At 45.2% G+C, this 18,336-nt stretch overlaps 1 protein-coding gene across 1 annotated transcript in view; it reads left to right on the forward strand.

The window, feature by feature from the left end:
• The window catches only part of PRKCE (protein kinase C epsilon), a 321,969-nt gene that overhangs the window by 216,679 nt on the left and 86,954 nt on the right, over positions 1–18,336 (forward strand). The window contains exons 3-8 of the mRNA XM_035111183.3: positions 3,184–3,343; positions 5,069–5,103; positions 6,278–6,363; positions 7,997–8,126; positions 12,920–13,062; positions 17,434–17,530. Of these exons, the coding sequence (XP_034967074.1) occupies positions 3,184–3,343; positions 5,069–5,103; positions 6,278–6,363; positions 7,997–8,126; positions 12,920–13,062; positions 17,434–17,530 (651 nt within the window). The remainder of the gene's footprint in view (positions 1–3,183; positions 3,344–5,068; positions 5,104–6,277; positions 6,364–7,996; positions 8,127–12,919; positions 13,063–17,433; positions 17,531–18,336) is intronic.

An 18,336-nucleotide genomic window follows, 5' to 3' on the forward strand; every position in this document is an offset into this window, starting at 1 on the left:
GTCAGAATCATGTTTTTTTTGTGTGTGTGTGTTTGTGTGTGTGTGTGTGTGTGCGTGTTGATATGAATGAGACATGCCTGGAACAATTCTGGGCAAGGATCCGGCTGGGCTGGGCTAGGATCAGCATGCTTGGGATGTGTGAGCAGGCTTGCAGAAATGGACTTGGCCCTTTGCAGGATTAGGCATGTACAGGATATTGAGGACGAGATAAGGGAGGAGACATTAGTGGTTGGACTCTGTCCAAATGAATTTCTCTTTATTGTTGTATTCATTGTTTCTCACATGTTCTAGTAATTTTGCAAGCCCTTTGAATTTATAAAGAAAAGTGTGGAATAACAACAACAACAACAACAACTCTGGAGTTGAGGCTATTAGTATTAATAATATTAATAATATTACTTAAACGCTAAACTACATATTTGATTTTTTATTTTTTTAAAAAATACAATGGCTAGGTAACTCAAGTCCTGCTTGTATTTTTCCATGAGCCCTTGATGCTGTGCAGCTGCAGAAAACAAGATCTTTTTAGGCCCCACAGCAGTGCACTTGTAGGCCAAAAAGAGCAGCCTTATTGAGTTTCCAAGCATGGTTATTTGGTTATTTATTTATTTCGTTGATTTCTAAATCGGATATCAGGAGCATATGGTATAATAATAAGAATAAAAATAAATCCCTATTAGTTCCCCAGAAAGTTGAATTCATTAAGGTCCGTGCCACCGTTATCAGATGTTGCTTCACAACCCAGTGAGTGTATCAGGATACAAACCCTCTGGCCTTTTCCTCTTGGATGTCCCCCTGATATTGACAGTGGTTGGTTCATATCCTCCCTCCCCTGCTTCTCCCCTAACCTCCCAAGCCAAAAAGGATGTGGGTGGACCCTGAGTGTGCCTCACTCAGTGCAATGTAACGCAGCTGGAAGCCTCAGCACACGGACTGCGTGGCTTCCCTTTGATGGCAGCGTCTCAGCTGGAAGCCGAAAGTTGTGTGTGTGATCCCTCTGCCTGTTGCGGTCCCCCTGCAGCGTTTGGTTTAGCACAATAGCTAAAGAACAAGGAAGAGACCACAGCATCCCAGTTTTCGGGGGAAACGGCAGAAGGAAAAACAGTGCGAAAAGAAAGAAAACAAATGGGATCATCACTGGCCCTTGTATATATCGTCCTGCTTGCTCCTTGAGAAAATACGCTGAATGTTTGGTGATTGAAATTAAATACTCCGATGGAACCGCTCTTTTCCTCGCCTTGAGAATCAATTTGTATCTGATGCAGACAGTGTGCTGACACTCCAAACTGCTTCAATTTGCATTAAAAAAAACCCTGCAATTTCATTAAGAAACGAGGCATAATGAGATTTAGTTAAAGGTAAAGGGACCCCTGACCGTTAAGTCCAGTCACGGACATAGCTGCCAAGTACCCCGTTTTCCCCGGGAAACCCCGTTTTTTCGTACCGTTTTCCGGCGGTCCCCCGTATTGGTTCCTCTCCCGTTATTCTCCCTTATTCTGCTCCTGCCAGCGGCCATTTTGGTTTTTGCTGCTTTGCCCATCTATGGGCACCGAAAATGGCTGAGCCGGCGCCGGACGTCGCATCTACGCATGTCCGGAAGTGTGTAGACGCGACTTCCGGCACCGGCCATTTTCAGTGCTCATAGATGGGCAAAGCGACACCAGAAGTTGCGTCTACACAACTTCCGGTGTCACGCGGTTGCCGATCCCGGATTTTGCAGTCCAGGACTTGGCAGGTATGGTCGCGGACGACTGGGGTTGTGGCGCTCATCTTGCTTTACTGCCCGAGGGAGTCAGCGTTTGTCTGCAGACAGTTTTTCCAGGTCATGTGGCCAGCATGACTAAGTCGCTTCTGGCGAACCAGAGCAGCGCACGGAAACTCCGTTTACCTTCCCACCGGAGCGGTACCTATTTATCTACTTGCACTTTGACGTGCTTTCGAACTGCTAGGTGGGCAGGAGCAGAGACCGAGCAACAGGAGCTCACCCCGTTGCGCGGATTCGAACCGGCAACCTTCTGATTGGCAAGCCCTAGGCTCTGTGGTTTAGACCACAGTGCCAGTTACTTGCAGCCAATTTCTGCTGGCTGCTGGAAGTGAACAGTGGGGCACAGAGCTGGAATCTAGGCTTGATCCACTAGGGTAAGAAGCCACCTTTCCCCCCTTCTGGTTTAGCAACAGTGTCTGAGGAGCAGGTGGCACACCAGTAGCGCCCCCCACCCCCAGCGGCTGTGATCTTGCCACTTGCTGGAACTAGATAACCACGGCATTCCAGAAGCATCCGTAGTTTGGGCAGGAGATAAACTTAGAATTATAGAATCATAGAGTTGGAAGAGACCACAAGGGCCATCCAGTCCAACCCCCTGCCAAGCAGGAAACTTTGGGGAGGTGGGACAGTTCTCGCCTCATATACTGTAAACCGTGCAATGATCCTTGTATGAAAAGCGGTGTAGAAATTTAATAAATAAAATAAATACGCCAGCCAAATATGATGAACCAGGCAAAACGTTGGGGTGGTTTGACGCAGATCTGGAAAGAAAACACCAACGAAAGAAGAATGAATTTTAAAGCTAATGGGCAAACGTGGAGCTGGCAAAACTAACAGCGAAAAAGAAGTAACCCAACATGACAGAGTATACATGGAAGAATGGAAACCCCCTCTCTTTTTTTGGAATATTGGGGGGGGGGGATAATTGGATGAAATTGCAAACAAGATTTGAAATATGAGCAGCGGTAGAAGATTGATAATATATGAAATAAAAGAAAATGTCTTAGGTGAAATGTTTATTGGAATGCAGTATTAAAAAAGGGATGGGATTAAGAACAGCATGGAGGGAAATGCAGGAAGTCAAAGTTTAAAGAGAAATGTATAACGAATTTAGAATCTGAAATATACATGTAAACATAGCTGCCAAGTTTTCCCTTTTCTTGCGAGGAAGCCTATTCAGCATAAGGGAAAATTCCTTTAAAAAAGGGATAACTTGGCAGCTATGCATGTAAAGCTTTCCAAATTTATTTATTTTTATTAAAAAAAATGACTCGGGTTGGGGGGGGGGGAGAATTGTGGTGGTTTGCAGCCACGGTGCAATGTGGAAATCAAACTGCCCCTGTGCGTTCTCTTTATTCGCTTACCAGCTTTCATATCTGAGATGTTCATTCCCTTCCTCTCTCTTTTGTTCCCTCCAGCACCCAAAGACAATGAGGAACGAGTGTTTAGAGAGCGGATGCGGCCCAGGAAGCGCCAGGGGGCAGTGCGACGCAGGGTCCACCAGGTTAACGGGCACAAATTTATGGCCACCTACCTTAGACAACCAACATATTGTTCACACTGCCGAGACTTTATATGGTAAGTATTTTATGAAGTGTCATTACCGCTCATCGGCTAGCTTGGGGGAACTTTCTGGCTAACTCATTTCCAAGGGAGCCGGTGTTCGTCCACAGACCGCTTTCCAGGTCATGTGGCCACCATAACTAAACCGCTACTGCCGCAACAGGACACCGTGGTGGAAGCCAGAGCGCACGGAAACGCTGTTTACCTTCCCACCGCAACGGTACCTGCTTATCTACTTGCACTGGTGTGCTTTCAAACTGCTAGGTTGGCCGGAGCTGGGACAGAGCAACGGGAGCTCACCCCATCACGGGGATTCGAACCGCCGACCTTATGATCAGGAAGCTCAAGAGGCTCAGTGGTTTAGATTGACAGTGCCACCTGTGTCCCTACAGGAAGTACTGGCGGGCTTGGCACTGACATCAAGCCCCCAAGCAGGGCTTGCTATGAACACAAACCTTCCTTTGGATTCAATAGTTTTTAGTAAAGCAAAAAATAACTTTGGGGCAATTGGCATCAGTGCCATGCCAGGTAATTGACAGGTGTTTGACCCTAGTTACGACTCAAAATGGCCTATGGGTACAGGTGGGGGGTGGTAAGGATCCAGCTCACCCACCAGATTCCGTTCTCCACCTTTGGGCTAGCTTGTTGTGTTGCATGATAGCATGTGGGTTGCTTCAGTTACTGTAAATCCATTCTTTTCGTTGAAAAGAAGGTGGCTATTGTTGTGGTTGCTGCAGCTATTTGATAATATAGAACCAAACTCTTTGCACTCTTTCCGCACACCTTCTTCGGAGTAATCCCTATTGAGTGTAATAGGATTTTCTTCCACGTAGGCATGCGTAGGAATGGGCTGTAAGATTTTTAAGTTGTTGACTCGTTCAGACGAGCGATTGGTCAAGTACACCGAATTTTGCCCTTCCCCAGATAGCAATGAGAAGGCTGGTTGTCTGAATCATATCAATGTGTGTGTGGTTGCATCATGGTAGAGAGAGGGTTTTCCCCCCCAGATCTGTAACACTAAAACTGCAGAAGGTAATGTTCAGCTGGCCCTACATCTATCAATAATGTCTCTTGTGGCAGGGGAAAGCTCCTCAGCCGCAGTGTCTCTGATCTTTGCAGGACTAAAATAGAGGAAGAAGCCTTTCAAGCTTTCTTCTTCTCAGTTGCAACCATTTCAGCAGGGCTGGCTAACCTGTGGTCCACAGATGCTGCTGAATTTCAGCTCCTATATAATCCCCAACGGTTGTCCATGCCAGCTGGGGGTGATGGGAATTGGAGTCCAGCAACATCTGGAAGGCACAAGATTAGCCTGCATTAAGGACTCAGATGCTCTTGGCCAAGATCTGCAAGACCTTTTAGTGCTTTGAAGCATGTGTGGTTGTGCAGATAACACACAATACTTTCTTTCAAGTAAGAGGGAGAGAAAGAGAGAATGTCAGGGTGGCGGAGGAATCGGTTCCTAAGGAGCCTTAAGAACTATCTCTTTTCATTTTTGGCATGGGATTTTTTTGGCAAAGTATAGCTTGGTGACATTTCCAAAAATGACGGAGGGGGAAACAAAGGGAAGAATTCCATCTGTAGAGCCAAGAGATGAATCTCCTTAAATAAATTGGGTTGCAGCCAGTGCATTCATCCCTGGTCACTGGCTGTGGCTCTTGACCATGTCAATGTTGCGATGTGAAAATATACGTCCATTCCCGATTCCTAATTCGTGCTCTGTGTGTTTTTTTTCATCTCCAGGGGAGTAATAGGAAAGCAAGGGTACCAATGTCAAGGTAAGGAAAATTTGACATACAAATATAAGATCTGTGGTGTAATTTATAAGGAGCTAGTATCTTTGCCATTCATCGGTCCTTGGAACAGGATCAGTGATCAGTCACCATAAAGCAATATAAAAGACAGCAGGACCAAACAAACAAATAACATTCAACTCAGAGTTATATCATTTAAATGAATAAAGAGTCCCTGATTATGCAAAAGCAACTTAAAAGAAATTGAAAAATTGTCCAGTAGCATAGAGACCAACTAAGTTTGTTCTGGGTACAAGCTTTCATGTGCATGCACACTTCTTCAGATACTCTTCAGATATCTGAAGATGTGTGCATGCACTTGAAACCTTATACCCAGAACAAACTTAGTTGGTCTCTAAGGGGCTACTGGACAATTTTTTTTAGGTATGGTACCTACCTGAATGTAAAAGAAATTGGTCCTTAATGCTTGCTTATAGGTGAATAGGCATGGGGCTATACAAACCTCAATGAGAAAAGAGTTTCACAAGTGTGGGGCCACTACTGAAAAGGCCCTCCTCTCATAGCCATCAGTTTAATGGACATCAGTGGCAGGCACAGGAACACTGGGGATGTGGTGCAGGCAAGTTGACACAAGTGCAGGCCCCAAGCTGTTTAGGGCCTTCAAGATCAAAAACGAGTGCTTTGTGTTGTGAATTTGCAGGATCTCTTTTGTGTGCCAGCAGCATTGGAACAACATGCAGTGGGTTGAATTCAGCAGAGTTTTCCCGTTTGGGCAAGCAGAAGTTGCGCAGCAGAAGTTGCCGTCCCTTTCATCCCCCAGCAAATTCCCCTTCCCCAATGTCCCCAGTCTTCTCCAAAGAGTTGGTAGGGGAAAACCCGGAAGAGATTTCAGGGGCAGAAGTGGGGAGGAGAAGGAGGGGAAGTTCCACTAGATGCGAAGAAGAGAACCTTGTGGGATGCAGCCCCTGTCCCAACTCTGTCCCAATTCAGTTCAGGTACCATAACCCTCTTCAGTTAAGAAGTGTAATGCTTAGGTTTTTCAGATCCTCTGGGACTGGTGGGTAGAAATGGGAAGCAACCCTCCAGAATCCCACCCCCCTTTTTTTTCATTTTCAGTTACCTCACCATCCCATCTGGACAAAATAATAAAACTGCCTTTGTGAAAACTCAAATGTGATACCGTTTCTCTTGTTTACAGTTTGCACTTGCGTAGTCCATAAGCGATGCCATGAGCTTATAATAACGAAATGCGCTGGGTTGAAGAAGCAGGAAGCCCACGATGAGGTAAATATTTATAGAAGAAATGCTCTAGATAAAAGGGATTTTTTTGTAGATTTTTTTTTCATATATATAAAGTCAGGCCAAGTCACTGTCACCTCCCCTGTTTGTTAAAAGAGAGGGAGCAGGAGATGGATCCCGACTGCACCCTTCTAGTCTCTCTTTGGTTCGCCATTTACTTTTCTGCATGACTGAGAACCGCTGTGCACAATTTCCCTGGGAACTATTGTCACTGTTTGTTTTTAAAAGAGGGCCAACTCTGGATTCTCAGAATGGAACTGGACACTGGCCACCCAGAGCAGTGGCCCTGTCTTCAGAGCCTGCTCAGGAAATTCCGCCGCCTGAGGCAAAAGACAAGATGGCCGCCCCATTGCCACTCCACATATGGAAGCCAACCAGACTGGCAGCTGAATCCCATTTCAGCGTTTGTGATATGTCTGTGTCCTCTGCCACCTGTGGTTCTGCGAGGTTCCTTTGCACAGGTTCTCATCTGAAGCAGTTCGCATTTCCGATTTTGAATTGGCCAGGTGAATCTAGAGCTGACAATGTGCACAATCTTTTTCTCCCCTACCCCCACCTCTTTTTGCCCACTTGCATATCTCAGTTTTATTTCAGAGAGCCATTGCAGTATCATCTTCTGCTCCCCCACCCCCACCCCACCCCACCAGTGTTTGTGCCTTTTAAAGACATGACCTCTTTGTGCCAGATGGTAATCTACCAACTTGTGCCATCCTTCTATGCCAGTGGGGATATGGGAGTTCCTGTGTAGATTTACATTCTCTGGCTCCAGACTACAGGAAGTTTTCAAGCATTTCTGAATTGGTGCTCTTATTGTTTTAAAGAACTCCTGGATAGAAGCCAGCGATAAGAAGGGCTGCTTGTGGGTGGGAATATGCCATGTATCTCCATCTGCAAGTGGAACTTTTTAAAAACAACCAGAAGATTATTTACGTAGCACAAGCGATTCATTTAGGGACAATGTTGATGCTGATTTGCAAACGGCATTCGGTAGGATCCCAATGTTCCTTGAAAGATGACCAGAGGGTCCTCACTGAGATTGGCAAGCTGACCCGAACCACTCTGTCCTGCTGATATTCTCCTGCAACATGCATAGGAAACTGCCTCATACAGTCTCAGACTGCTGTTCCACCTAGCCCAATACTGTCTACTCTGACCAGCAGCAGCTCTCCAGGAGTTCAGGCAGAGCTCTTTCTCCTTGTCTGCTGCCTTGTCCTCTTCACTGGGGACCAAAAATATTCAATAGTCTGGGATTTTCCTCATGAAGAGCGTACTCTCTATCACTGCGCAGTTAACCCTCCCGTAAAAGGTACAGTTTACTCCCATCGCAGTATCCTTGATTCACAGAATCAAAGAACTGAAGAGTTGGAAAGAACCGCAAAGGTTATCTAGTCCAACCCCCTGCCATGTCCCTGGGTGGGCTCGAACCACCAACTTTCTGGCTAACAGCTGCTAGGCCCACAGAAGTCCACCATTTTGCGTGTGCAGGGATTGGCACTCGGGGAATTGAGTCCGCTCTTGTTACGTATGGAAAATGTAGAAGTACTTTGCAAGGCCCTCACTGGAAAAGAGTAGACGTACCAGAGTGGTGTTTTTGTGTGTTCTTGTGATTTTCTGCCAGGTGGGCTCCCAGCGCTTCAGTGTCAACATGCCTCACAAGTTCAGCATTCACAATTACAAAGTGCCCACCTTCTGTGACCACTGTGGTTCGTTGCTCTGGGGTCTTCTGAGACAAGGTTTACAATGCAAAGGTAGGTTGTGCTTCCTCCTTTGCGCTTGTGCTTAATAATAAAGCAAATAATGAAACGAAGCCTGTTTTGCCTATTATGCAACTCAGCTGTTTTATTACAGTGGTACCTCAGGTTAAGTACACAATTGGTTCCGGAAGTCCGTACTTAACCTGAAGCGTACTTAACCTGAAGCGAACTTTCCCATTGAAAGTAATGGAAAGTGGATTAATCCGTTCCAGACGGGTCCGCGGAGTACTTAACTTGAAAGTACTCAACCTGAAGTGTACTTAACCTGAGGTATAACTGTACTTGTTGTGGAAATTTATTTGGATGCCTATATTTCATGAATTTTGCATTCTCTTGTATGTTATCATTTATGTCTGTTAGTCACTTTATACATACGCATAAAAAAAAAATCTCAAAGTGACTTTAACAGGATAAAATAGGAACAGATAAAATAAACAGAAACCAAGAAAAGTCGAAACTTTCCCCAAAATGCTGATCAAACAACACAGTAATCTACCCTAAGTGCTTTACATATACTCCTTAATGTACTTTGGTAGTCTTTTAGTATGAGGTGTATAAAGATTTGTACATAAAATAAATTGCTTTAAAATTACCATAGAAATTCCTGGATTTCCCCACTACATTTCACAGAGAGTGGGGTAGCCAGAACTCTGGATTATTATTTTTTTCATATGAACTCACACATTTATTCCTTGAGGGGTTAGCTTCTCATACTTTTGCCATCTCATTTTCGCACCGGGAGCAATTTATCTGCAATAGCAACCTTAAGTGGAGGAAATCAAAACATGTCTGCATCTGAGTTAAAGCCCCCCCCCCCCCAATTTTTTAAAATATACACACTTGCATGCCTGCAGCAAGCAGAACAAAAACAGCCCAGAATAATTCAGAAAGAGAGAACAGGATAAATGGAGTTGGTTGGCAACAGCTGCTGCCAACCCTGTTGGCTTATTCAATTCTTGGCAGATTTGTAGAGATGCCTCCCTGTCTCCTTATGTTCACTTAATTGGATTACTTGGAGCCTTTTTTAACCTTTTAATTTATGGTGTTTTAGGAACATGCAGGGTTGTCCTACTGTGGGTGGTCACAGAATTCAAAGTAAGCTCTGAAGTATCTATGGCTGCTGTTATTAGGACCTGTTTCTGAAACCAGAGGGGTGTTGCTTTCCCTTGTTTTTGGTTTGATCTTGCAACATAAGGTATTCAAGGAGCATCCTACTAAGGCAATGTTTCTGAAACACAGCAGTAGTGGGAGATAGATAGGAATGTCAACTTTTGGAAAAGATTGTCCTATAAGAAAAAAATAAAAAAGTGCCCATATTAGGACTTTGTTAGGCCAACAAAAATATCATCAATTTTTTTGCAAGCATCCAAGTTCCCCAGAACACTTCATCATAAATTTTATGGTGGATCGTCTCCCACCTGCCTTTTATCAGGAATGAGTAGCATCTGGTTGTGGGATTTGTGGAGATGGAGGTTCAGCTGTTATGTGTTTTTTCTTCTTCTCTGGAGTTTGGGATACAACATGAAAACGGCAAGCACCTGAAAGTTCATTTCCCACACCCCCATCTTAAAAGCTTACCAGATGCAGCCAAGTACAGCTTGACTAACACCAGCAGCTTTTTTATTCCCACCCCCAATCCCCCTTGAGTTGTGTTGTAACATCTAGTCTGGAGAACTCAAACATTTGCACACTATTTTATGAAGTTTTGGTTGGCCTAGTAAACCTATAGCTCTAATATGGACTTTGGACTTTTACAAAAGTTTCCTTGAGTGATTTAATTCTCATTCCAGTAGCAGTGGGAATGGAAGGACAGGGTTGGGGAACCTCTGCCCCTTGCCCCAATAAATTAATAGAATCATAGAATACTGGCCTTGGAAAGGGACCCCACGGGTCATCGAGTCCAGCCCCCTGCAATGCAAGAATCTCAACTTAAGTATCCATGACAGATCCAACCTCGGCTTAAAAACCTGCAATGAAGGGGAGTCCACCACCTTCTGAGGGAGACCGTTCCACTGTCGAATGCCTCTTACCTTCGGAAAGTTCTTCCTGGTGTTTAGTCAAATCCTCCTCTCCTGTAACTTGAATCATCAGTTCGAATCCTATCCTCTGGAGAACGATAGGATAAATGAGCTTGCTTCATCTTCTGTGTGACAGCCCTTTAGATATTTGAAGATGGCTACCATGGCTACCGTGCGACGGGGTGAGCTCCCATTGCTCGGTCCCAGCTCCTGCCAACCTAGCAGTTCGAAAGCACGGCAAAGCACGTCCAAGTTCGAAAGCACATCAAAGTGCAAGTAGATAAATAGGTACCACTACAGCGGGAAGGTAAACGGCATTTCCGTGTGCTGCTCTGGTTCACCATAAGCGGCTTTGTCATGCTGGCCACATGACCCAGAAGCTGTACGCCGGCTCCCTCGGCCAATAAAGCGAGATGAGCCCCGCAACCCCAGAGTTGGTCACGACTGGACCTAATGGTCAGGGGTCCCTTTACCTTTACTTTTACCATGTCTTGTGTTGTTGGGCTCCCAACTCATATCAGCCCTTCCTAGTATAGCTCATGATAAGGGATTATGGGAGCTGTAGCCCAACAATGTCTGGAGTGTCGCAGATCCTTCAACCCTCTGTTAGAATGATCATTGAATGGCATCAGTGTGGTGAAGCGACTAGACCCTTGAACAGCCAACAACGGACCCAGGTTCAAATCCCTATGAATCATAGAATCATAGAGTTGGAAGAGACCACAAGGGCCATCCAGTCCAACCCCCTGCCAAGCAGGAAACACTATCAAAGCATTCCTGACATATGCCTGTCAAGCCTCTGCTTAAAGACCTCCAAAGAAGGAGACTCCACCACACTTCTTGGCAGCAAATTCCACTGCCCAACAGCTCTTACTGTCAGGAAGTTCTTCCTAATGTTTAGGTGGAATCTTCTTTCTTGTAGTTTGAATCCATTGCTCCGTGTCCGCTTCTCTGGAGCAGCAGAAAACAACCTTTCTCCCTCCTCTATATGGCATCATTTAATATATTTGAACATGGCTATCGTATCACCCCTTAACCTTCTCTTCTCCAGGCTAAACATACCCAGCTCCCTAAGCCGTTCCTCATAAGGCATCGTTTCCAGGCCTTTGATCATTTTGGTTGCCCTCCTCAGGACACATGCACAAGTGCAGTGAATTATTGTTCTTCTTGGGGGGGGGGGGCGTGTTTGAATTTTTATCTCTAAAAGTCTGCAGCATTGAGTTAGGCTTATATTTTTGTACACTTTCTTGAGCTTTTTTTTCCCTCCACAAGAGGGCACTTGCACATAAGGTAAAAGACTCCAACCGTCTGTCAGCAAATGAGGAGTCTCAATGTTAAGCGGCCCAGTTATTTGCTGCTTCCTTTGATACATTTGCAGCCAGAAATCAATGGTGTATTTAGCAGGGGGAGCATGTATATTCGTTTATGATTGACGGCCTTAGCTTGGGTCTGTACAATGAAAGGCCTGATGGCTGATTGGATCCTCCTCTGCCTTTGCCGTTGCTCATTGCGCACCCCCCCCCCCAAAAAAACCCCCGGCTTTTCAGTAGCAAGCTGAGTTATAAGTGGTTTATGAAAAGGCTGGATTGAGAGATGTGAGAGATGCGGACAGAGATGGAGAGAATGATGAGAACAGAAGGCGTTATGGAGTAGAGCTGAAAAGGGAGGGATAGATCGGCCAAGATTTCAGAGCGGCCTGTGTTGTTTCGCAGGGACACGGGAGAGTGAACTGTGAGGCACTTGGAGACAAAGTGGGTTATCAGAATCTGCTGGAAATATAATGGCAACAAAACACCTTCTCTCCCTCAGACAGTTCTGGACACTGCAGTTTACCCCTCTCAGAGTTACAATTCCCAGCAGCCTTTGAGAAAGTACAGTGCTCGTACTTCTTTGAGGGAAAGAATGTGAGGTGGCCTTTTAGGGTTAATAAAAATGGAAAAAGTGGCCCTCAGAGTGATTTGGGTTGTGCACCACTGTCTCTTGCCTCCTAGACGGTGCTTCGTCCTGTGCTGCTTTATCATGGAGAAGAGCCTGGAGAAGAGAAGGTTAAGGGGTGATATGATAGCCATGTTCCAATATATAAAAGGATGTCATATAGAGGAGGGAGAAAGGTTGTTTTCTGCTGCTCCAGAGAAGCGGACACGGAGCAATGGATTCAAACTACAAAGAAGATTCCCCAAAAACATTAGGAAGAACTTTCTGACACTAAGAGCTGTTCGGCAGTGGAATTTGCTACCAAGGAGTGTGGTGGAGTCTCCTTCTTTGGAGGTCTTTAAGCAGAGGCTTGACAGGCATATGTCAAGAATGCTTTGATGGTGTTTCCTGCTTGGCAGGGGGTTGGACTGGATGGCCCTTGTGGTCTCTTCCAACTCTATGATCCTATGATCATTCACAGACAAGATGGTTGCCTGTCCCTTCACAGATCACTAATCACATCTTTTCTGTCAGCTTTGAAGGAGAGACCTGAGCGAGCAAGCTCTCACAGGCATCACTAGCTGACTGCTGTTGGGAACATACTGCTGGCCTAGATATACCTTGGCCTAATCTTAAGAAGGCAATTCTTGTGTCCCAGGATATGAAACGATCAGTCACGGATCCAGCTCAGCGTTTCCCCCATTGAAATATTATTTCTCGTTTCAGGGAAGGTTGCTGCACGTCAGCACCCTGATTTCCACATGGTAAAGACAGGTGTTGATGTTGACGTATCAAAAAATTGATCTAATCCGACTTGGGTTTTCTCTTCCTTTCCCCGCCTGTTTTGAATTGCAGTTTGCAAGATGAATGTACATAGACGCTGTGAAACAAATGTGGCCCCCAACTGCGGAGTGGATGCTAGGGGCATAGCTAAAGTACTCGCCGACCTGGGTGTCACTCCAGATAAGATCACTAATAGTGGACAAAGGAGGAAGAAGGTAATCCTTCTTGCATGTGAACTCATGACTAGTGCTACGCGGAGCGTTGTCTTCTCCATTTTTTGTAACCATCCTCTGTCAATTAGTGAGAAAAGTAATTGCATATGAAAACGAGCAAGGGGAGTAAAAAAATTAATGAGTTTTTGTTGTTGTTGTTGCATTTAGCTTACTTTTGAGTTGGCCAAGGGATTTTTATGAGATTCTGATTATAGGGTCTTGGTCGATTCATATGGTGAGAGCCAGTCCTTAAAATATATTGCGGTCCCGGGCCATTTAAGTCTTTCTGTGTCTAATCCAGCACATGTAAATGGTCCCGGAAACTAAGGCCAGGGTCAGTGTCATATGCTCAAACTGTCTTGCCCTGGTGAGCAACCTGGCCACCAAATTCTGCACCGGCTGAAGTTTCCAAATCGTCTTCAGAGGCAGCCCCACGCATAACACATTGCATAATCTAACCTAGAAGTTTACCAGAGCATAGACAACAGAAGCCCTGGTCCAGATAGGTATGCAGCTGGGCCACCAGCCAAAGCTGATGGAAGGCACCACCAAGACCACCTGAGCTTCAAGCGACAGCAGTGGATCCATTGGGTACCCCCAAGCTGTGTACCCAATCCTCAGTGGGAGTGTTATCCTATCAAGAAAAGGCAACCCCCCCCCACTCATCCACTCTAGGAAACCACCCACTAACAGTGCCTAAGCGAGGCATCCCCAAACTGCGGCCCTCCAGATGTTTTGGCCTACAACTCCCATGATCCCTAGCTAACAGGACCAGTGGCCAGAGAAGTTGGGAATTGTAGTCCAAAACATCTGGAGGGCCGAAGTTTGGAGATGCCTGGCCTAAGCCTTATCTGGATTGAGCTTCAGTTTGTTGGTTCTCATCCAGTCCCTTACTGAGGCAAGACAATGGTCCAGCACACCTGCAGATGTAGTGGAGAAGTAGAGTTGTGTGTCAACAGTATATTGCTGACAACATATTCCAAAGCTCTGCATGCTGAAGTTCTCAACTTCAGTTCAACAACAGGTAGGGCTGGATGAGAACCTTGCCTGATATCGCAGAGGGCTGTTGGCAGTTGGTATGGATAGCATTGAGCTAGTTGGGCCAGTGGTTTAGCTTAGTATAAGGCAACTTCCTAGGTTCCCATATGGAGAAGATCAAAAGCAGTTGGACAAAATAATGGCATCGCCACTGCTAAACTTGTGCTCTTTGGAGTACGCAAACCAAGTGAGCTGGAAGAAGCCCTGGAAGAACTTAGACTGCTTTGACCTCAGTAGTGATGAAGTCAAAAAAGGCTTTATTATTTTCCAATTGTCAGAAGGAATCGTTCTTGTCAGAAAGCCATGTAAACATCAAAGCTACTACTTTGAAGTCCCCTTGTGAGAACACATGTGAACATAAATATTCTTATCTGGTTGAAAAACTGGCGTGAGATCATTGTCTTGCCAGATGTTCCTCTCCACCCCCCGCGATATTACAGTGATGACAAATGGAAACGCACTGAAATAACATTCTCCCAAAAGAGAATTGAATTCAGCAGATGCTCTGCAAAGCCACGTCACAGAAGCTGATCCCTTCTGCGCTGGGTAAAAAAATAAATACACCGCAAACCATCCCTTGGACCTCTTTATGCCAAGAGTTGCACATAACATCAGTGCAATCCTGGATATGTCTGTGCAGAAGGAAGCCCCACAGAGCCCTCCCAAGTATATATGGACAGGATTCCTGCCTTTATCTCCTGCAATCTGTTAACTGCCCACAGTAGTCCTTGGAGAGCCCCCAATTTATCAGTGATTATGCATTTTGCCCATTTTCCACTGGGGGTTGCTGGGTCCTGGTCTTGTCCCTGGCATGGAAAGATGCTGTTCCAGGGGGTTGTAGTCACCTAAGTCACCTACCTAATAGACCCAATTGACATTAAGAAACCTAAGTTAGTCATTCTAATTAATAGCAGTGCAAAAGCTAGGTGAATACCTCACAGGGTATATTGTGCCAGCCTGCCAGGTACGTAGCAGCACGTAGATTTCCCCATATGAACTAACCTGGACCCTGCAATCATTACCTGAGGTTCAGAGGGTGACAACATGTGAACAGCCCTTTTCCGTGGTGGCTCCCTGTTTGTGGAATGCTCTCCCCAGGGAGGCTCGCCTGGCGCATTTGTTACACATCCTTTAGGCACCAGGCAAAAACATTCCTCTTCTCCCAGACTTTTGGCTAATTACACAATCTATGGCCTTTTAAATTGTCCGTGGGAGTGTATTGTTTGTTTGTTTTTGTTACGATCAGTGCTTTCTTCTGGGGGTACTCGAGGGTATGCCGTACCGACACTGTGTTTTTCTAGAAGAAAAGCACTGGTTAAAAGTGTAGCACTTACTATAACAACTTCATGGTGAGTACTGGCACCTTTCTTTCGAGAAGAAAAGCAGTGGTTATTATATTATGTATTTTTGTGTTTTTATATTGTAAACTGCCCTGTGATCCTCGAATGAAGGGCAGTATAGCAATTATTATTACCGTATTATTATTATTATTATTATTATTATTATTATCATCATCATCATCATCATCATCATTTCCAGTAGCACTCTAGAGACTAACTAAGTTTGTCATTGGTATGAGCTTTTGTGTGCATGCACACTTCTTCAGATACCTGCATGCACACGAAAGCTCATACCAATGACAAACTTAGTTGGTCTCTAAGGTACTACTGGAAGGAATTTTTTTATTTTGTTTCGACTACGGCAGACCAACACGGCTACCTACGGTACCTGTAACTATTATTATTATTATTAGACACTTGTATATAGGAAGATGGTGGATCTATGTGCTCTTGACGTCTACATCAGTCACCTCTACCCAATATGTTTAAAGCACTATTATACCACTTGCAACAATTATGGCTCCTCCCCCAAAGAATCCTGGGAATTGTAGTTGCTTAAGGATGCTGAGAGTTATTAGGAGACTCCACACATAGCTACAGTTCACACCACCATTAACAAGTCACAGTTCCCAGGATTCTTTGGGGGAAGCCATTGCTATTAAAGTGGTATGGCTGTGCTTTAAAAGTGTGGTGTGGTCTTGGGAGGTGTTTGAAATGTGTGGTGGTGGCATGACCATAAATCGCATGTTCGTAATTGTCTGCTTTGCCACAGTCTATCAGCTTATTGTACTTATATTCGTCTGAAGAGACTTACATATATACTTTCCAGGTGATCATCTGTCTAGGCAACTTATTTGACCAGACATTCTTAGGATCCACAGCATCACATGCCATCAGACCTGGAATGGGGAACCTCTGGTCCTCCAGACGATTTTGGACTACAACTCCCACAATTCCTGACCATTGGCTCAGCTGGCTGGGACTTATAGCAGTTGGAGCACAACAACATGTGGAGGGTCACAGGTTCCCTGTCCCTCTTCAAGATCATTCCCCTGATTAAAAAAATGGAGAATTTAGAAAGGCTGCATTTGGCAAGGATCCATAGCTGCCAAGTCTCCCGTATTCCCCGGGAAATCCTCGTTTTTCCAGCTGTTCCTAGCTGAAAAAACGGATTTTTTTGTTTTTCCCCGGTTTATTCTGGCGCGGCAGCCATTTTGGAACTGGGCAAAGCAGCATCAAAAGTCACTTCTGAGCATGCTCCGCCCAGTCCCAAAATGGCGGCAGCACTATTTCCGGTCTGCTACTTCCGCCCAGTCCCTTATTTCTCCGACAGCAACTTGGCAGGTATGCAAGGATCATCATGAAGTCAAGCATCTTGCATCTTTTGGCGAGCAAAATGTGGTTGAAATCCACTAAATCTCCTGTACAGATTTAATTAAGCTGGTGTTGGAATGGTGCTCAGTGAATTATGGCCTTTCATTCTGACATGACACTATAGAACAGGCATCCCCAAACTGCGGCTCTCCAGATGTTTTGGCCTACAACTCCCATGATCCCTAGCTAAGAGGACCAGTGGTCAGGGATGATGGGAATTGTAGCCCAAAACATCTGGAGGGCCGAAGTTTGGGGATGCCTGCTGTAGAACTTGTGTCAAGAATACCTTGTTTCAGAAGTTATGGGTTGTTGTTTTTAAAGAGTTTCTATGTGTGGTCTTTCTGTGTATTTGGTAAGCCTAGCAGCATTTACCGTGAACTTCTTCAAACAAGTTAAGATTTCAATGCAATAAATGCAGGTTTTTCCTCTCTTTTAAAAAATGAGCTGCTATGCTTGTCAATCTGTAAAGCAGATAACAATTCAAGGAGGTTTTTCAGTTGCCTGCCTCTTTGTGTGCAGAAGCGTTGCTATTTGGAGCTGCGTCTTTGTACTCTCATAAATGCCATGTCAGAAGAACACCTTTGCGATGGTTAAGCACCTCATTTCTCTTGTCTATTCCTAGCTTGTCCCAGGTGCAGAATCTCAACCGCCAGTTCCTGGATCCTCACCAGGAGATGATGACAGATCAAAGTCAGCACCAACTTCCCCATGTGATCAAGGTTTGCCGCCTTTTATTTTTATATTTATAAATATTTTGAATTTTTTGTGGGGGGGCGGGTCTCACTGAACTGCAGCCTTGTAAATAATGTGGCCCCAACAGCTCAGATTTAACAACGAATAGATTATGGAAGAAATGGTGTCATAACATGGCCATATCACACAGATGGAATTGCCATGTGCCTTGCACTGTCTTTCCTGCTCAGTAGAGCAAAATGACCTACTAGCCCTGAAGATTCAGGAGAAGCTGCTGGAGGCTTTTTGGGGACCATCTAGTGAGATGCTGTCTTCTGCAGAGGTAGCAAAAATGGTGCCCTCCAGATGTTGGTGGACTCCGACTCCCATCAGCCTCAGCCAACATGGTCACTGGGCAGAGATTATGGGAGTTGTAGTACAAAATAGGACACCTCTAGCAGACACCATATCGACTGCTCCTGTGACTTGCAGCTGCTTTCCAATGTCTCTGGGGCCATTCCCAGCAGTGGAACATTAACTGGAGATGTTGAGGAGCTTTCCATACACAAAGTACAATCTTTCTGTCTATCTGCGAAGGGCTGCAGTTTAGTGGTGGAGCATTTTATTTGCATGCAGAAGGTCCCAGGTTCAGTCCCTGGAATCCCTGCATAGGGCTAGGAGAGAGCCCTGTCTGAAATCCTGCAGAGCCACCACTTACCTAGGGTAAATACTTACCTAGGTGGACCAATGGTCTGGTTAATGTAGAGCATCGTCCTGTGTCCCTGTCAGTTTATCTATCTATCTATCTATCTATCTATCTATCTATCTATCCACACACACACATGTATGTATG

The sequence above is a fragment of the Zootoca vivipara genome, chromosome 3, assembly GCF_965207765.1.
Source record: "Zootoca vivipara chromosome 3, rZooViv2.hap1.1, whole genome shotgun sequence".
Classification (NCBI taxonomy): domain Eukaryota; kingdom Metazoa; phylum Chordata; class Lepidosauria; order Squamata; family Lacertidae; genus Zootoca; species Zootoca vivipara.